The 21311-nt window shown below is 43.8% G+C and overlaps 1 protein-coding gene across 3 annotated transcripts in view; it reads left to right on the top strand.

The window, feature by feature from the left end:
- STAC3 (SH3 and cysteine rich domain 3) overlaps positions 1–19170 on the top strand; it is a 41064-nt gene extending 21894 nt beyond the window's left edge. For all 3 annotated transcript variants that reach the window (XM_029594885.1, XM_029594886.1, XM_029594887.1), the window contains 8 exons: positions 9653–9734; positions 9847–9944; positions 10105–10168; positions 12721–12770; positions 13192–13295; positions 13655–13706; positions 14719–14856; positions 17112–19170. In XM_029594885.1, the coding sequence (XP_029450745.1) occupies positions 9653–9734; positions 9847–9944; positions 10105–10168; positions 12721–12770; positions 13192–13295; positions 13655–13706; positions 14719–14856; positions 17112–17210 (687 nt within the window). In that variant the 3' untranslated portion in view covers positions 17211–19170. The remainder of the gene's footprint in view (positions 1–9652; positions 9735–9846; positions 9945–10104; positions 10169–12720; positions 12771–13191; positions 13296–13654; positions 13707–14718; positions 14857–17111) is intronic.
- The last annotated feature ends 2141 nt before the right edge of the window (positions 19171–21311 follow it).

Genomic DNA, 21311 nt, shown 5'->3' with positions numbered 1-21311 from the left:
GTGTGTGTGCTGGGTGCAAAAGGCACACAGGTGGTAAGGGACTGTGGCTTAGGCAGCACAAACAACCCGCTTGGAAGTGGGAGTGGCTTTTGTGGCTGATGCTCTGTACGACATGATCTAGACTTCCGCCAGAAGATAGCAGTAACTGCAAGGAGACTCCTCTGGCTACAAAATTGGTCAATTGATGTGCAGCTGTCTAACCTCCCCTTCAAGGGAAAGCTGCTATTTGAAGAGGATTTGGAGCAGCTCATGAAGCAAGTGGGGGAGTCGAAGGGTAATATGTTGCCTGAGCTCAAGAAAACCCCCAAGAAGTTTTTTCCTCTTCGATTCAGAGAAGCGAGGCAGTTTCACACTAGCAGGAGCCTGGGGGCCGGCAGGCAGCAGTCCTATTGAGCCCAACGCAGGCCTCTAAGAGTTGGTAGACACTAAGGGGGAGGTGGAAATAAGATTGGTCATTGAAGACAGGCTGATCCGCTCCTCTCCATAGGCTGTTGGAGGAAGACTATCCCTCTTTTAAAAGGAGTAGACCAAGATCACATCAGACCAGTGGGACCTGGAGGTGGTGAGAGACGGTTATGTCTTGGAATTTTCTCATCTGCTCAGGGACACATTTGTAGCCTCCCACTGCATCTCCCAGGCCATATGAGAGGCGGTGCGGGAGATGTTGCAACGGCTACAGCTCCTGCGTGCCATTGTTCCAGTGCCCCCTCTGGAGATGGGGCAGAGTCGATACTCTGTGTACTTCATAGTGCCCAAAAAGGAGGGGACTTTTCGGCTCATTCTTGGTCTACAGAAGGTCAGTGCTGCCCTCCGGGTGCTGTGGTTTTGGATGTTGCGCACAGTGTTAGCGACAGTGCGCAAAGGGGAGTTTCTGGCGTTGTTGGATTTGTCGGAAGCTTATCTCCATATTCCCATTCAGGCCGAACACCAGCAGTTCCTGAGATTCAGGCTCCCAGAGGGAGCAATTCCAATTTCAAGCCCTTCCCTTTGGGTTGGCAGCTGTGCCATGCACGTTCACAAAGGTGATGGTGGTAGTGGCATCGGCACCCAGGAAGGAATGTATCCTGGTTGATTGGTTAGTATGGGCGAAGTCAGAAATGGAGTGTTGTCACTCAGTCCAGTGGGTCCAGCAGCTCCTGGATTCATTGGGCTGGGTAACAAATCTGGCAAAGAGCCATTTAAAGTCGATCCAGTCATTGGAATATCTGAATGCATGCTTCAATACCCAGATAGGGAAGGTATTTCTGACTATGGAACGGGTAGTCAAGTTCCAGAGTCGGGTCCTTTGGCTGATGCATCAGTCGGTTTCCAGGGTCCAGGATTATTTGTAGGTCCTGGGTTCCATGGTTTCTATGCTGAGTTAGTTCCATGGGCCTTTGCCCACATGCGCCCACTGCAGAAGGCACTATTATCCCATTGGAATCCGCTTACGGAGGAATTTCACTTCCTTTGCCATTGCCAGAGGATACCAGTTCCAGTCTCTCAAGGTGGCTGTCTCAGCACAATCTTGAGAAAAGGATGGATCGGGAAGTGCCCTACTGGGTGATGGTGACCACGGATGTCAGCCTCTCTGGTTGGGAGGCGATATGTCAAGGAAAATTGGCACAGGGGCAGTGGTCTTCAGAGGAAACCAGGGCAGTGTGTGAAGCCTTACTGGCATTTCTCCAGCTCATTCAGGGCAAGTTGGTGCGAGTATTCTCGGACAAAGCGATGACAGTGGCGTATATCAGCTGTTAGGGCAAAACGAAGAATCGTCTAGTAGCACTGGTGGAGCAAGAACTTTTTGTTTGGGCGGAGGAACATCTGGCAAGTGTAGCAGCTTCCCATGTAACCGGAGTGGACAAAATGCCGGCGGACTTCCTCAGTAGACAGCATCTGGATCTGGGGAAGTGGGAGTAGTCTGCAGAGGCCTTCTCCCTGACTCAGGCCAGACTGAGCAGACCAGCAGTGGGCCTTGTGGCAACTTCAGGAAATACAAAGATGGATCAGTTTTTCAGTCGCAGAAGGGAGATCAGATCGGAGGACATTGACGCTCTCATTCTCCTGTGGCCGACACAATTGTTGCTGTACATGTTTCCACTGCGGCCTCTCATAGGTTAAGTGCTGCAGCTCATCAAACTTCATTAGAGCAGGGTGATCCTGGTGGTTCCCAAGTGGCTGCGCCGGCCGTTGTTTGCGGACCACTTTCTTCTGGCGGTGGATGGTCCCATTCGCTTGGCCCATCTGTCAGGCTGTTGCGGCAGGGACCTGTATTTTCAGACTGGGAGGATCAATTCTGTCTAGTGGCTTGGCCTTTGAGAGGCGATGGCTCCACTTGAAAGGTTATTTGGAGCCTGTGATTGCGACTTTGCTTCAGGCAAGGCGGCCTTCCATGTCTTTGGCTTATGTTCAAGTGTGGAGGGTCTTTGAATCCTGGTGTTTGCAAAACAAGGTGCAGCCTTTGAAGATGGACATTCCAAAGAGTCTAGCCTTTTTGCAAAGCGGATTGACTAACAGTTTGGCCTATAATTCCCTTCAGGTTCAGGTGGCTGCCTTAGGTTCCCTTTGAAGTAGGATTCAGGGAAGACTGTTGGTATCTCATCTAGATATGGTTCGTTTCCTCAAAGGGGCAAAACATTTGCTTCCTGTTCGGAAGATTTGTCCAGCATGGAATCTGAACTTAGTTCTTCGGGTGCTGTATGGTCCTCCCTTTGAACCGGTTAGGAGGGCTTCTCTAAAGGACTTAACCCTGAAGGCTGTTCTCTTAGTGCCTATCTGTTCAGCTAGAAGGATTTCCGAGCTGCAAGTTTTGTTGTGTAGGGACTCTTTCCCGCGTTTTTCGTAGGAACGTGTTTCTTTACAGACAGTTCCTTCCTTTTTGTCTAAGGTGGTTTCCTCCGTTCACCTCAATCAGGTGATTGAATTACTGGCCTTTCCGAATTTATCTGTGGATGCTTCTATGGCGAGGGAGCTTCATTTGTTGGATGTGCTCAGAATTCTTTTGCACTATCTTAAGGTGACAAATGCCTTTCGGAGAACTGATCATCCTTTTGTCCTGTGCACTGGCGCTAAGAAGGGAAATAAGGCGTCCAAGGGCATTATTGCAAGATGGCTGAAATAGATGATAGCTTCAGCTTATATTGGTAAGGGCCAGTTGATGCCGGAGGGGTTGAAAGCGCATTTCACTAGGGTGCAAGCAACCTCATGGGCGGAGTGTCTTCTACTTTCTATGCAGGAGATTTGTTTTGCGGCGATGTGGTCTTCGCTTCACACAATTACCAAACATTACCACTTGGATGTGCGGGTGCTGGAGGAGGCATCTTTTGAGGAAAGTGTGTTGCGTGTGGGTCTTTTGAGTTCCCTCCCAGAATAGAAGGGTTTGGATAGATTCCACTTGTCTGGACTGATCCGGGGTATGAACAGGAAGGAAAAATTGGTTCTTACCTGCTAATTTTCATTCCTGAAGTACCATGGATCAGTCCAGAGACCCATCCCTATCTTTTGAAAGATTTCCTCACTTCTGGATGTTGCTGAGCTGATATGTGATATATTCAGAGTAAAGAGAAGTGTACATAGTTTCAGATGTGTGTTTTGTTGTCAGGTTAAGAGGGCCTAGTTTTTCCAAGGGGCTTCAACCTTTAAGTATCTGTTCGCCCAAGGTTTATTGGGGTTTAAGGTACACATCTTGGCTTGGGTACAGGTCAATATTGAGGGACTGCAGGTGGCACTCTTAGTTATGTAGCAGTGCCTCAAAGTTTTTGTTCTCTGCCTCCATCTACTGGTAGGGATGCATAAACCCACTTGTCTGGACTGATCCATGATACTTCAGAAATGAAAATTAGCAGGTAAGAACCAATTTTCCTTTATTGGTTGTGGTACCTTCTCTGTAGAATACATAATCCTTACTGGCATTCATATCTTTGGGTAATGTGGCATTTTGGAAGTGTGTGAAGAGTTGGCTGATCAGGAAGAGCATTCAGTGTCTGTGGTGTGATGGGGTAACTCAGAATATTTTGGGTTTTTTTATAATGCTTCATAGTGATGATTTTAATCTTATTATTTTTCTGTATTTGCTTATTGTTTATCTTGTTTTTTAATGTTTTGAAAATGCAAATAATGAAAATAAAAACAAGTGTTCAACTGTATGGGTGTGAGGAGGCACCAGAAGCTAAACATCAGTGGAAAGGAAGGGAGAATGTCAGGGGACCCTGAACAATGCTGGGGAAGCTGGATCAGGGATCTTGGTGAGGGCAATAGAAGGGTCTAGATTTCAAGATATCTACAATGATTATTCATGAGATCTATTTTCATACCTATGGTCTAAGAACAAGGATAATTTTCATAGCCTGGTTACCCTGAAAGCCAGAAATGTTTGTAGCCCTCTAGGGCCAGAGCTGAGAATCCCTGGGCTAGAATCAGGAGGAGTAACCTAAGTTTTGTGTCCATTTGATTGTGTATGTAACTCAGTAAGCCGCCTAGAGCCATCGCCATTGGCATTGGCAGGATATAAATAGACAAGAAATACATCAAAGACAAGATCCCTATTTTTGCTCACCAAATAACATTCTACTCATTTAATATTTATTTCCCTATACCGGTGTTCGATTTTACATATCACATCGGTTTACATTCAAACAAAAATGTTTTGTTTGTAGCTCGTGGACTTTACCAGACTTGCCAGCAGACTCCTCAGAGGAACCTTAAACATCTCATTACTCGTCCACCCAATAGCACCAGGTCTGCTTCCGCTTAACATTCGCCCATCACTCTCCGGACTGCACTCGCCCATCACTCTCCGGACTGCACTCGCCCATCACTCTCCGGACTGCACTCGCCCATCACTCTCCGGACTGCACTCGCCCATCACTCTCTGGACTGCACTCGCCCATCACTCTCTGGACTGCACTCGCCCATCACTCTCCGGACTGCACTCGCCCATCACTCTCTGGACTGCACTCGCCCATCACTCTCTGGACTGCACTCGCCCATCACTCTCTGGACTGCACTCGCCCATCACTCTCTGGACTGCACTCGCCCATCACTCTCCGGACTGCACTCGCCCAACATACATCCTTCATACATACAGCACTCTTCTAACATTATCCATCTAGCACTCTTCAAACCACATTCGTCCAGCACTCTTCAGACAGCATTCACCTAGCACTCCTTTCTGACCATAACGATTCCTACAGTCTTCCACTTCAGCCTCTTACATCCCAACATGCACCCCCTCTCAATTCCCATCATCCTCAATTCCAAATGGAGAACACCAAAGCCCCCTTCCCCCCCACATCACAATCGTCAACAGAGGCTTAGGCCCATTTTGCTGACACCAGCCACTCAATTCCTTGGACTAACTCTATTCTCACTCACATTGATTAATGCGCAATCAATCGCTAAGAAAAGTCATATATTCAACGACTACCTATTCGATACAAAACCTGACATTTGTGCTATCACAGAAACCTGGTTAAAACCTTCCGACACAGCGCTAATCAATCAACTACCCATACAGGATTACGATGTTCTCTCTATTCCCAGACCCAAAAAAAGAGGAGGTGGACTTCTTCTCGCAGCCAAAAAAACACTGGGTCTGACTTTGCAGACTTCCAATAACATATCAAAGATTGAATTTGCCCTATTCAACTCAAAACATCTGACGATCGGCCTAATCTATGCTCCCCCCGGAATACTGGAAGCTGACCCATCCCCCATCATAGAACTTACAGCAAAACACCTAAATTCCAGAAAACCTACCATCCTCATGGGAGATTTTAATCTGCACGTAGATATTCAACCTCATTCTACCAACTGTAAAACTCTTCTCTCCTCTCTCAACAATATGGGTTTCAGACAAATAGTGACTGAACCAACACACAAAGCAGGCCATACACTGGACCTTATCTTCATAAATGAAGGTATCACAACCCACACCACTCCAACTTGCACTCCAATACCTTGGTCAGACCATAGAATTATATCATCAGTTTTAAAAATTAAAGATCTTCCACCACAATCCATACTACCAATAACTATATCATTTAGGAAACAGTGCTCTGGAGACCAACTCAGTGAACACTTGGCCAAGGAACTTGAGCACCTTGACCTATCCGACATAAACTCAGCAACTTCATCATGGACCAACATCACTAAAAAGGTTGCAGATCAAATTTGCCCCATGACAATTAAATCTATAAATCCAAATAAAGACAACAGGAGACCCTGGTTCACACAGGAGCTAAAAAATCTTAAACACGAACTGAGATGCAAGGAACAAAATTGGCGAAAAAACCCATCTTCAACCACCCTCCTCACCTACAAATCATGCCTTAACTCTTACAGAAACAACATCAACACAACAAAGAGACTATTCTTCTCCAAAAAAATCCACCACCTCATTTTTGATTCAAGAGCTCTTTTCTCCTATGTATCAACCCTCACAAAACCCCCGGCACCCATCATTCCAGACGATCAAGCACTCAATAAAGCAAACGAACTGGCAGACTTCTTCGACAACAAAATCACCTCACTCCTAGCCCCCCTCAAGGGACCATCTACACATCCAAAACACGTAATCAACCTCACCCCTCAATCTTCGAGTTCACCCGCTCAACAAACACCACTCTCAACCACTCAACAACCTCCACTCCCAACAGATCAACAACCATCGCACCCAAATGTCAATCAACACAACACTTCACTAACAGTGCTCAACACTTTTGAGCTCACATCCACTCTAGAAATAGAGAACATTCTCAAGAAGATAAAACCATCCTCCCATCCATCAGACCATATTCCATCCAACAAACTTAGTCTTATCACCAACACCATAGCCAAACCTTTAGCAGACATTATTAACTGCTCTTTCAACCAAGGACATGTCCCGAACCAACTCAAGTTAGCCATGCTCAAGCTGCTCCTCATAAACCCCAACTTACCCACCTCAGACCCAGCTAACTTTAGACCCATAGCAAACCTCCCTTTGATTGCCAAAGTTATGGAGAAAGTTGTTAACAAACAACTTACAGAATATCTTGACGAAAACAATATCCTCACCTCAAACCAATTTGGCTTTCGTAAGACTATGAATACCGAATCATTATTAACATCATTATCAGACACTATCATTTTCAACCTAGAAAAGGGCCAACCTTGCCTCCTCGCTCTCCTGGATCTCTCATCAGCGTTTGATACTGTTAACCACTCATGCCTCTTGCAACGCCTAATAGACATCGGTATTACAGGAGTAGCTTTTAACTGGTTCAAATCATTTTTGGAGAACAGATCATACAAGGTCAAGATAAATAACAAAGAGTCCCACACCATCGAATCCAAAAGGGGGGTACCACAAGGATCATCCCTCTCCCCGACCCTTTTCAATATTTATCTGCTCCCACTCTGTCAACTTCTTACTAACCTTAAGCTAAGACATTACCTATACGCGGATGATATTCAAATCCTCATCCCTATAGAAGATTCCCTACAAAAAGCCATATCATTCTGGAATAAATGTCTGTTAGCTATCAACAATCTACTCACCAGCATCAACTTGGTTCTAAACAAAAACAAAACTGAAATCCTCATCATTTCACCGGAAAACTATACCCTCTCCTCACTTTCTACCACTAACCAACATCCGGACACCGCAGGGCTCTCCACCTCGCAACAAGTTAGAGACCTGGGAGTCATCTTAGACAGCAAACTCTGCCTCAACAAATTCGTCAACAACACAACAAAAGAATGTTTCTTTAAACTTCAAACATTAAAGAAACTTAAACCTCTCCTCCTTTACAGAGACTTCCGCATGGTCTTACAAGCCATCATTCTCCCAAAGCTTGATTACTGTAACTCCCTCCTCCTAGGCCTTCCAGCATGTACCATCAAACCACTTCAGATGGTCCTGAATGCCTCTGCAAGAATTCTTTCAAATGCCAAAAAAAGAGATCATATCACCCCTATTCTCCACCATCTCAACTGGCTTCCGATTAAATACAGGATCCAGTTCAAATCTTTAATGATGATTCATAAGGCCTTACACAACATCGCACCTCTCAACCTAACATTTCAAATTCGATTACACACATCCGTGAAACCAACCAGAAGCGCCTATCAAAACAGACTAATCACACAACCGGCGAAATCCATTTTGAGGAAACGTGCATTATCCACAGCTAGCCCATCACTTTGGAACTCGCTCCCTCCAGACCTTCGTTTGGAAACATGCCACCCTACATTTAAAAAGAAACTTAAGACTTGGCTGTTCAAACAAGCTTTCCCCTAGAGCCAAGAACACGAAGAAAAGTATTTTCAAGCCCACAACGTTTTATTCAGATCTATTATTTTATTCAATCAGAAATTTACACATGCTGAATTCATACATACTACATACATATACTCATATTGACTTCACATTTTTCCATGTTATTCATTGATTTATTAACTGCTTGTTTATTAACGGTTAAATATCATACACTATTTGCTTCAATTAATTTATTCAATGTAAAAACTTTGCTTACTTAGATTTGTTCAATGTAAAAACTTCTTTTATTATGTTCTATGTTCTATGTAAACCTCTATATTTTTTAGCGATAGTTACTGTTCTTTGTAAACCGGGGTGATATGTATACTATACAGGAACCTCCGGTATATAAATCATTTAAATAAATAAATAAATAAATAAATAAATAAAAAGAAAATGCAGGAAATCGAGCGTTTCCTTTGTCTAATATATTGAACATTTGTAACATGAAAATGGTTAACAAGGGATATGAATGGAACATGGAAATGGTTAATGAGAGAGAGGAACATTAATGGAGGTCAAAGTGAAAGGAACTCTTATCATATTGTAGTCAGGCGTAGGATTTACGTCTTTTATTTGTCAATACTTTTAATTATAATACTTTTATCAATTTATTATTATTTCATAACCTGTATAAATATATCTTTAACCAATAATATGCAAATTTTTAAACACCCAACCATCCATTCGTTCATCCTGATTCATACTCAAACTCATGCAAACCACATACCTACAACCCCTGTAAACCATTAATCCTCTATTGTTTAACTTTTATCAGGGCAAAAAAACCCTTACTTGAATGGTTATCTAATCAATTGCTTAAATATATCCTTTTGCTTTAACAATATAACTGTATATCCGCATCAATGTAACAATCAATGTTGGGTGTTTTTAAAACTTTGCATATTATTGGTTAAAGATATATTTATACAGGTTATGAAATAATAAATTGATAATTAAAAGTATTAAATGAGTATAATGTTATTTGGTGAGCAAAAATAGGGAACTTGTCTTTGATGTATTTCTTGTTTCATTAGGAGACAGGGTTAATTCGGTATTTTATAGGATATAAATGGAAACAAATATTTCTTTGCAGAAGATTAAGGTGGAATAGCCTTCTAGTGGAGTCTGTGGGGTCAAGCACAGTATCAGAATTCATGAATGCCGGGGAGAAGTAGGGTGAGAGGCTGGTTCTGGTGGTCTTCAGCTGTAGTCAGTCTTATGCAAGTCAAATCATGTGCCAACCCAACAATGTTTACTGTTTAAGATCTGGAGAATATTTTGGAGAAACAGATGGATTTTCAGTCATTGCACTGTAAGAGTTTCATTGACTGACTGACTCATTTATTCATCCAAATTTCTTTTGTTTTCCAGCCCCCTGGGTTTCGGAGGGCCTACAGCTCCCCTCTGTACAGTAACCAGCAATATGCCTGTGTGAAGGAGCTGCTGCCCTTCTGTGAGTATCCCCTTCTGCTCATGCTGCATTAGTTGGTGTCCCCCAGGGGTGGGTTGCCCACCCACACTAACCCCCCTCCTTGCCCTCTTCTGTCTTTCTCCTTGTGACCCAGCGGCAGCAAATCGGTCGGATCCTGTCTTTGATACACTCAGGACAGGAGTCATTATGGCAAACAAGGAAAGAAAGAAAGGACAAGATGACAAGAAGAATGTGAGTGACATGTCAGCACATGTGTGCGTCTGTGTATCTGCATGTCTGTGTTTAGGTCCATAAGCAGGTCTACATGATATGTGCATGTCTATATATTACTAGCTTTGCTGATTCCTGTGGACACTGGTGCAGGATTTCCTCTTTTTTTTTTTTTTTACAGCCTGCAGCAATGATGGATGAAGAACCGGAAATACCCAAAGTCGAAGAAGGGAAGGAAGAGGGAGGTGAGGAGGACTGGGGAGGAGGCTAAGCGCTGAGCTCCAGTACCATTAATATTCTCACAGTGTCCTCTGAGAAGCTTCTGGCATCACTGTAAACCTACATCTATTTAAAATCCTCAGTGGAGAAAATAGGAGAGGAAAAAGTGAGCTATGGAGGGTGTGTATGGCCCTGTGGTGACAGAATAGAGAGAACACAATAGAAGTAATAGAGCTTGAAATGGAGCCAGAGATCATGTATAATGCCAGTTTCTAGGCCTTGGAGCTCTAACCTCTTTGCCTGGGGTTGCCAGTTGACTCATTTTTCTTTTCCAGACCGGCTAATCCAGTCCTGCTTTTTGCCCCATTGCATTTGTGAACTTGAATTTCTCATTCCCCGCCTCCTCTCCCATATAAAGCTGGATGGTTCAGAGGAAATGCCTGCCCTCAGTGGCTATAGGGTTCACAATTTCTCAGGTCAGTTGGTTGTAGTGAACCTTGGGTGGGAACGCATAGTAAAGAAAATATTACTGGCTATTGGTGCAAGCGGTGTTATGTAACTGCACACAATAGTAGATGTCTCAGTGGAAGTGGTTCCAAGCTGTTATGACTTTATTTACAAGGCAGTAGTTAAATAGGCTGCATTCTACATGAAGAGATTGGTTTGCTAAGGTTCTCAATGACTGTGAAGAACAATTGATCTATGATACAAGATTTCAGTAGGGAACTTTTTAGGTAGGGCTATGCCAGCCTCAACCTTCTCTATTAGAGGGGTTGGGAGGATTTCAGCATATGGCTGATTGCCTGCTTTCCTTAGCATAGAATCTCTTTTTCCCCTCATATTGCATCTAATTTCTTGAAAGTTACTTTTCTCTCGCTACCTGGTGGAAGAGTATGCGCACTTCTAGGAGTCTATTCAGAAAAAAATCCTCCAGGGTGGAGATCCCCATGCCTGTGCCTTTCCAGCAGCATTAAGTCACTCAGCTAAGGAGCTAGATGGTTTTCACCCACTCTATGCTGACTGCTTATTCCTGCACACTGCCCCTCTCCTCCTCTTCCTCATTGCTCACACTCTCTGTGTCCAGTCACTGCTCAGATCAATCCTGGGTTCTACTTCTAGCAGTCTGTATTCAAAAAACGTAGTGGAACAAACACATGCAAAAAGGGATAAAACTAGGACTGGATCAACCCGTCAATGGGAGGGGGAAGGGATATACAGACAGCTGGCAACCCTATCTACACCTGCAGGAATCTCTGGATGTATAATACTGCTACAAACCTAGCTAGCATGCGATATACATGGTCCCTGGGTCTAACCAGTCTTGAGGTATTTTTCTATTTTCTTTACTTGAAAAAATTTGGGATTTGTAGCCTTACAGCTTGTATTCAGAAAAGCAGAACTACAAAGCCCCAAATGCATAGGGATGGGGTTTAAACAACCATCCAGGATTGGTTCAGAGCCCCATTCCAGTCTGAGGTAGATAAAACTGGTTGAGCAGTAGCACTTGGAGAAGAGTGAATAATGGATGCTAGAACCAGTCCTCTTCGGTGTCTTAAGATATGACATTGTGGAAAGGTTAGAAGGGAAAATGGGCCTATTTGCAGGTGATATGAAAATCAGCAACAGAATAAACATGCCAAAAGGGACAGATGACGCGAAGGATTACTTTACACTTGGAAGAATTGTCAAAGATTTAACAACTATGCTTTATTCTTAAAAAGTACAAAATTCTGCATTTAGAGTGCAGAAATCAAAGGGCCAAATACCATTCTGGAGGGGAGGACCTAGCAGTCACCAGACTTAAGAATGATGTGTTCATTCCTGTAATGGTATGCGCAAAATAAACCCATTTGGAGTCAATTCTCCGAGAAAACGATCTGCAGGTCCTCATCTCCAATGACTGTAAGGTAGTCAGTGTAACAGGGAAATTGGGAAAGCTATTAATATACTTGGGCACATGAAAAAAGGTAGAAAGAAGGAAGTAATGTTACCTCTCTACAGGTGTCTGGTGAGACATCACCTTGAGACTTGTGTTTAATTCTGGAGGCCATAGCTACCAAAAGACGTTGACAAAGTAGAGGCAATGCAAGGGAGGGCCACGGAAATGGCTCATGGCCTGCACTAGAAACCGTACACAGAGAAACTGAAGGAGCTGAAAGAGAAGGAAGGAAGGGAAGGAGGAGCTATGATGCCCAAACATTCAAATATCAGGTTTCAACAAAGTAATATTTTCCATAGAATGAAATGCTCAAGGACAAAGGATCACCATGTGAAGCTGAAGGGGGCAGAATCTCAGAAGGAACGTGAGAGAAAATGCTTTTTCACTGAGAGAGTGATGGACACCTGGCACAGGATGCCAGCAGCAAAGGTTATAGGAGCCAAAGCAGTGACAGAATTCAAACATGCATAGGACAGACACAAAGGGGGACCTTAGTGGTAGAGAGTGGAGAAGACTACAGACGGAGTAAGACCTGTTTTCAGCACCGCAGGCAGGTACAAACAGGCAGACCAGGTGATCTTTCTCTACCCACATCTATGTTTCTATCTTAATTGGTAACAAAAGTGCTTTTTTCCTCAGGAAATCAAGAAGGGGAGAAAAAGGGAGATAAAAGTTCTGCTGATGATAAGGTGTGTGTCGCCTTCAGTGAATATTGGTACCAGAGCCAGAAGACAGTCTCTAATGTGCCATGACTGGGCCTGTAATCCCCTCCCAGGGGCTCTGCTTTGCCAGTAGCTCTATTGCTAATATTTTTATCAGTGAAAATAGAAGCACTTGTAACCATGTAATGACAGGATAAGTACACACTACATGCTAAATCTGATAGACTCTGTATCCCTGTGCCTCTCCCCAAGCCATCCAGTCCTGGGTGAAAAACCGTATCCTTGTGCCTATCCTCCTGATCCATCCAGTCCTAGAGGTGAAAGGCTCTGTATCCCTGTGCTTTATCCTGAGCCATCCCGACCTAGAATTAAAAGGCTCTGCATGCCTATGCCAATTTCACTGTTCTTGTTCCTTTTCTTTTCATCTTGCCTTTTGTTTCCTCTTCAGAATAAGAAGACACAGCCAGGCATGCGTGGAGGTTTCATGCAGACTCATTATTTTGTGGCTCTTTACCGCTTTAAAGCTCTGGAAAAGGATGATCTGGATTTTCAGTGAGTTGGTGCTGCTAAGTGTTATGTGTCCTCAACCCCTGAGCTGAAACTGGGATCTATTAATGTGACTAAAAAGAGGTATTTTATTGTGATTACAAAACTAAGAGGAGGGAAGGAATGATATGCTGAGGTGGAATCTTATAGAGACTTAAGGTCCCAACCATTCTGCTCCCCTCACACACAAACAAGGCCATGGGATATGCTATGACAGAGCTCACTAAATCAGACACGATATGTTTGTTGGTATTAGCTGAACCTGTGTTCCTGTGTTCTGAAAGCAGTTGACTTGAAACTGCAAGTCTGCTTTGTATTATGGACAGTAGTTCTTATAAGTAATCCCATTGCTTTTCCCTCCCCAGGGCAGGAGACAGGATTGCAGTTATCGATGACTCCAATGAAGAATGGTGGAGGGTAAGGACAACAAGAGGAGAGGAATGGGTTCAGCTTTCTATCAATACCATGCTTGACCTCTTCTGGCACAGGCCAGGAAGCTTTAGCACTCATGTTACAGAGCTTGAAAATCCAGAGGCTTGGGCTCTGGTTGAATCACTCCCACTTAACCCACCCAGGGAGAGCCTCCTTTTATTTGCTGTGCATAGTCCTTGCGGTTACTGGGATAGTGCGGCTAAAACTGAATGCTGTTGCGGGATTTATTTATTTATTTATTTATTTAACTTTTTCTATACCGAAGTTCAAAAAACAGAGTTAATTATCACTCCGGTTTACATATCAACCTTGAACAAACAGTGACAAAAATTGTCTTACATAGAACAGGAGGAGAAACTTGGATACAACATAAGTAAAGGGAAAATATAACATTGACTAAGCTGATGCACTTTGACTAAGTGCATCAGCTTAGTCAATATATAAATATAACATTGACTAAGCTAATATAACATTGACTAATATATAAATATAACATTGACTAAAATATAACATTGACTAAGCTGATGCACTTTGATTTGATTTATGTAATGCTTGTAACATTGCAGTCGAGATATCATGATGTCACCCCTAGTGCTTTCTGCCTGAGATTTCCTCCTCACCCCAACAAAGAATGTGACTTTGGCCTGCCAGTGCTAATTGCCCATTTGCTAGTTAAGCTGTTTGATGTCTCGGAGAGTTACTGCATACCTCAGTTGAAGTTGGAAGAAAGGCAAGATCAGATACTTTTCAGGGGTTCAAAAGTGCAATAATCTCCATTAACTCTCAGGCCTCGGAATACCATTCTTTGCTGAAACCACTAAACTGGAGAGCAGCACGTTTTAAAATATGTTATTACATTTACTGGATGTCAGTGGCTATTGCTGTCCCATAGGATTGCTCCACTGGAACGTGGCATCCACCTTTACTGGGTAGTGAGTGCCCCTTTCTCATGCTGCAGGGCTTGTTTTTACCCTCTGAAATGTTCTTTTGGTTTTAGGGCAAGATTGGAGAGAAGGCAGGATATTTCCCAGCCAACTTCATCATTCGTGTCCGTGCAGGAGAACGGGTATATAAAGTCACCCGATCTTTTGTTGGAAACAAGGAGATTGGGCAGATAACCCTGAAGAAAGATCAGGTTGGTATATTCCACTCATCCCCATTATGCACTAAATAGTGATTATGGTTGCTGAGCATAGCATAGAGTAAGTTTATCTGCCAAAGGTGGAAAACTGTTCCCAACTATGGATGCATCTAGGTCTATCAAAGGATGACCAAACCATTGGACGCCTATTCACAACGATGTATGCATCCAAAACTACTAAAGCATGGTCAAACTGTGGGACGGTCACTGCCAATCATGATTAGTATAACCAGGTAACCAGTTATCAAAATATGGTCAACCATTCTTAATTATGGCGAGCAACTACTGTAATTCTTTTGTCAAAGTCATGGTCAGCCAATCCAAGCCATGACCATAAATGATGCTTGTACCCAGGATACAGAGGACTAAAATACTCCCAGCCTACTGGCTTAATTTTGGCTTTGGATTGCATACCATTTATGTAGCACTGTCCCAGTGTACATAGTCTTGTGCAAGGCCATGGCAACCAAACAATACAGTCAATGAGTCCCAGAAGTCAATTATGTGTAATGAGTGAGAGGGAGCTGTCTGTCCCAAAGAGCCCCCAGTGTAAGTAGCCAGACAGGACAGCGCATGAGAGATGATGGGATGGGATGTGTTTGATGGATCAGTACAGGGAAGATAGCGGGTAGGGATGTGAATCGTTTTTTGACTATTTAAAATATCGTCCGATATATTTTAAATCGTCAAAAATCGTTAGGGCCACGATACAATACCAATTCCCCCGATTTATCGTTAAAAAATCGTAAATCGGGGGAAGGGGGAGGGCAGGAACTTACTTACTTGCCCTAAACCAATGGCAGGAAAACCGGCACACTAAAACCCCCTAAAACCCACCCCCGACCCTTTAAATTAAATCCCCCACCCTCCCGAACCCCCCCCCCAAATGCCTTAAATTACCTGGGGGTCCAGCGGCGGTCCGGAACGGGCTCCTGCAATTGAATTGTGTTGTCTTCAGCCGGCGCCATTTTGCAAAATGGCGGCCGCAAAATGGCGGCGACCATAGACCAACACGATTCGACTGCAGGAGGTCGTTCCGGACCCCCGCTGGACTTTTGGCAAGTCTTGTGGGGGTCAGGAGGCCCCCCCAAGCTGGCCAAAAGTCCCTGGGGGTCCAGCGGGGGTCCGGGAGCGATCTCCTGCCGCGAATCGTTTTCCGTACGGAAAATGGCGCCGGCAGGAGATAGACTGCAGGAGGTCGTTCAGCGGGGGTTCCGGACCGCCGCTGAACGACCTCCTGCAGTCGAATCGTGTTGGTCTATGGCCGCCGCCATTTTGTGGCCGCCATTTTGCAAAATGGCGCCGGCTGAAGACAACACAATTCAATTGCAGGAGCCCGTTCCGGACCGCCACTGGATCCCCAGGTAATTTAAGGCATTTGGGGGGGGGGTTCGGGAGGGTGGGGGATTTAATTTAAAGGGTTGGGGGTGGGTTTTAGGGGGTTTTAGTGTGCCGGTTTTCCTGCCATTGGTTTAGGGCAAGTAAGTACTTCCCTCCCAAAGTTGATGAAGTATTAAGGCATTTGGGGTGGGGGATTTAATTTAAAGGGTCGGGGGTGGGTTTTAGGGGGTTTTAGTGTGCCGGCTCACGATTTTAACGATTTTCACGATATTTTAAACACCCAAACGGCAACAATACGATTCCCTCCCCCTCCCAGCCGAAATCGATCGTTAAGACGATCGAGGACACGATTCACATCTCTAATAGCGGGATCAGTCAATGAGGTTAGCTCTAGCAAAGAAAAAGCATTAGGAAAACAATACTTTTCTCTGGATTGTAGAAGCTGGGGGAGTTTAGAGGCCAGAAATGTTAGGGCAGGCTGTGAATAGGCTTATCATTATAGAGAATGTTTGTTATGATTTATTATGATTCATTTGTTATTACAGGTAATATGTTTTGTATATGTCTCTGAAACCCTGTCAAACGTTTATATCAGTGCGTGTTCAATAAAATATTAATTACAAAAAAAAAAAGAAAAACAATACTTTTCAGAGACCGGAGTGTGAGGGGAAGATCAAAGAAAGCTGTGATATGGTGCAGAGAAGAAAAGTATGAAGGATTTCGTCAGGCTGAGCCAATGCTTTTGTCCAATTGCATGTAGGAATTTATAGTTCTGTTATATATTTTATTTTTAAAGCAAGGTAAACCTATATGTTCATACCTGTAGTGATGGTGTCATACTAGAACTCACTCAGTCTGTTTCTGATTACTATACCTGTTAATTCTCTGACTTTTCCCGCCACCCTTAGATCGTGGTACAGAAAGGCGAAGAACTTAATGGCTACATTAAAGTACTTACAGGACGCAAGGTTGGGCTCTTTCCCACTGACTTCTTGCAGGAAATTTGAGACAGGAAACCCCTGTAGGACATTGGCAATCAGATTTTGATAAGGAAAGGATTCAGAGAATCATCCATCACTATGAGTCAGTTATGAGGGGAAGGGAAGTTTTCAACTTCTACAAAGAACCTGAAAAGACAAAGACATGAAACACGTTATCCATTATCTCTGGAGGCCTATGGAAGTGAGCCATGTCCAAGATAATGAAGTTCTACAATGTTGTTGTTCTGTCCAAACCATGGCCGACTATCAATTTACAGGAAAAGAAGCGTTAATGGTGTCATGTTGTGCTGCAGGGTTTTAGCCTTGGCTGCAGTCATCTTTGGCATCTATAATGTGCCTGCAGCCCCAAACAAAGGAAGTTTTACATTTGAATGGTTTGGGCAACTTCCAAATCTGTTTGGACCTTCAAGCAAAGAGTGTTGTAGATCTCAGATTGGAACTGGAAAGCGCTTTGGTTCCCCTGGACCGATCTTCTGTTTACTATGTTTGATTTGCACGTGTATCGTAAAAGGAATGCAGTCGTAAAGTAGGAAAGTTGGTGGGCAATACCAAAGAGTGTAAAGTTCACAGTGCATTTATGTAGGAAGTTGATAGGTATGAAGCAGATGGCAGATATCCATCATTTCCAGGCTTCTTTAGAAGGCCTCACTAGGTCCTACAACCCTGTGGAGGACCTACTGCCACATTTCCTGACACATCTCATGGTGAATGTAAAATAACTGGACGTAACCACAGTGTTAATTTTTATTGCTACTGAAAAGATTCTTGCCTTTTGCACGTTGCCGACCCTATTTATAATCAGAGCTCACGGTCTGTCCGAATGGCAAGAAGACTGGAAGGACAGTCCCAGAGACAGTGCATGCATTTTGCTGTCTCCAGACATTTCCTGGTGGATGTGGTGTGTTGGTTTTTTTTTGTTGTTGTTTCACTTCATGTGGCATGGTTTACATTAAGGTCCCATGGTGTTCTCCTGCATCCATGTTCTAAAGCTGTTTATGGCCTGTGTTGTTACTGGGGAAAGGACACAACTGAAAGGAGCCAGAGCTATTTCAGATTCTAATTAGACTTTTCTTATACAGGTGCAAGTTTATCAGATACCAGGTTGTATCCTATATTGGAATTTGTTACTAGGATCAAGATCCTCAAGCTTGAGAAAAATGACCTGGGATCTTTAATGTCCAGAGAATGGACTGGACCACAGTTTAGTGTCTCCTTTGCCGAATGGATGAAAAGGAAAAATGCCTTTTTCACAGTGTGCAACACAGGCTGTTTTTCCACTAAGCATTTGATTCCTGAGGAGAAATAAGTGTATAAAATTCTGGAAAGTTCTACCTAAATATCTTCTTCCTGCTGCCACTATTACAGATAAAAGAATGTCAGGAGAATCCTGCTGTGCTGTTTAACCCTAAAAACTTGTCCTTGCCCAACCCTGCTTAGTCTACAGCAGGAGTAGCCAACTCCATTCCTCGAGAGCCACAAACAGGCCAGGTTTTTAAGATATCCATAATGAATATGCATGAGAGAGATTTGCATACAATGGAGGCAGTGCATGTACATTTTGTGGATATTCATTGTGGGTATCCTGAAAACCTGACCTGTTTGTGGCTCTCGAGGACTGGAATTGGCCAGCCCTGGCCTAGATTATGAACATAGGGGCCAAAAATGGAGAATGAAAGTAGGAGAGGGAACAGTAATTAGTTTTTTTTGGTAAGGTTTATTCCTATCTGACAAGTTGCTACTGAATGACTTTAGGCCACAGAGAGATTCTGTTCCCCCCCACCTATCGGAATGGGTATGGAAGGTGTTGGTGACCTAAAATTGATAGGTAAGGTAATTAGGGAACAGTTTGACTTGGTCTTAATGGAACTTTGTTGTTGATTGAGTCTTTAGTGACATGTTTTATAACCAAGGAGATGATTTCCATAGACAAGAGAATAAAACCTGAAACCCCCTCCATTGCAATGCATCTATTTAGTCTAATTCTATTTATTTATTTATTTATTTGCGGATTTTTGTTTACCGACATTCATTTAGTGAAAAACATCACATCGGTTTACATTTAACAAGAGAGATAAAGGCACATTATAAGAAAATTATAGCAGATGCAGGTAAATATAAGACAGACTACTAATTAAGGTAGGAAATTAAATAACTATTAATTGTAGCACTCTGAAGGGTATGAAAGATATGGTAATTAAGGCTCTAATATGTCCATGATTTTGACTCTACCTTAGTAGATGCGCATAAGTTCTGTTGGTCAAGTCAGGGAAGGGCAAATGCACACCCAATCCCTTTACTGCTGGTTCCCAGGGCTGGTACAAGAATTTTGCAGTGCAAGTCAGCTTTGACATGTGGCACCCTACCCTGTTGTCTGCATAGTCACCCCTCATACCTCCTGCCTCACCTCTTTCAAAGCACGGGGTGTGATCGTGGACCTTGCTGCTATCAGTGGATGTCTGCACCATGCATGAGTGGTTGTGTCAGCACTCATCCATTTGAGCAGGAACCTATGTGTACATTCCCTGCAATAGCCTAACCTGCTCCTGCACAGGCTTCTCATGAAATGTAAATCATGTGGGAGGAGGATGGGCTGCTTCGGGTCAGTCCATGCATGCAAACAGGAAATGATAGAATTGTGCACTGGTAGCAAATGTGTTCAGGGTCATGCTTGGAGAGAGCAGGGAATGTGTAGGGTGGTGGGCAGGGAGCTGGATGAAGTACATACAGGGCCCGGTGAAGGCCAATTGATGCCCTAAGCACCAGCCCAACAGTGGTGCCCCCTCGGCCCTTTCATTGTTTAATTGACAAGACATTGACTCAAGTGCTGAAGGTGAAATAGAATAATTCAGTTTTCTTCCAGGCTGGACCCCACAACCTTATTAAAAAAAAATGTATTTATTCATCAACAATATAAGCAAATTATTTATTTACTTAAGGGTCAATAGAAAAAAATGCAAATTTTCAACATACTGTGGTGTCCCCCCTTCCCTTGGTGTCTTAAGTACGTGCTTATTTTGCTTAATGGTTAATCCAGGGATGTATAGAGAGGTGCAGGCCTATGGGGCATCCTTTTTTTGCAGTTTGCCTCCTTAGGTGCTGAGCCTTGAATTCTCTGAGAGCACCCCCAACTCCCAACCCCCGTACTGCTGGTCCCTGAGCTCTGACATCCATCCCTTGCCCTTTACTGCCAGTTCTAAGCAACCTGAGAGCCCTAGTCTCAACCCCTTTATTGCAAGCCGCCTGCTCTCTCTTGTAGACAACTCCAATCTCAGCTCCTTTGCTGCTGGCCCCTTACTGCCAGTTTCTGAGCTCTGAGACTCCCAGTCTCTTCCTTACCCCCCCCTCCTCTTCTCATTCTTCTCTGTTTCCATACTCGTTGCCTGTCTTCTACTTCTCTAGCTTTCTCTGCTCTTCTCATCACCGCCCCCAACCCCTCTCTGGATCGTTTGGAATTCTCACTTTGCCTCATGGGCCCCTGAGTGGGGAGATAAAATGGAAACCGGAGATGGTTCCTGTATGTATGTGCTGCTGTATTTCTGGAACATTCTCGGCATGCTTCCCTGACAGCAGCGGGCCAGAGCTTGAAGCGTAGCCCAGTGGGAGTCATGCGGAGAAGACAGACAGGTGCAGCTGTCCAAACTACCTTGGCTCCTCCCTTCTCCCTCATCTCCCATTCTCCCTTTCTTAATTTGTTGATGATTTTGCAGCAATTTTGTTTGCTCATCGGAAAATCAGACAAAATTATCACTGCCCCAAAGAAAGATCTTTCCATCTCTCTCTGCATCTTTTTGCCTTTAAACTGAACCTCTGGGTTACTCGTAACAGTTTTTTTCTCTTTCAAATTCTCTCTCTCTCTCTCATTTCTATGTGAGGGCAGCAGATGGAGGGGGATATTGAGGTCTTTGAGCTGCTTGTTGCTGTGTGGCTTATTTTGCCTGCCAGCGGTGGTGTGCCTGCCTTCTGCTGCTTGCCACACAAAGTCAATACATGTTATGTGGCTGTGCCTGATCCCTGGGAATCCGATGCCTAAAGTTATGCTGCAAAGTCAGGCTAAGGCACCGCAGGCTGGGCTGGCTAGCTTCTGTTCCTACTTGTGGGATTAATATA

Source organism: Rhinatrema bivittatum, chromosome 3, assembly GCF_901001135.1.
Source record: "Rhinatrema bivittatum chromosome 3, aRhiBiv1.1, whole genome shotgun sequence".
Taxonomy (NCBI): Eukaryota; Metazoa; Chordata; class Amphibia; order Gymnophiona; family Rhinatrematidae; genus Rhinatrema; species Rhinatrema bivittatum.
The sequence above is the reverse complement of the archived record's forward strand: the minus strand, read 5'-3'. Positions and strand labels throughout refer to the sequence as shown.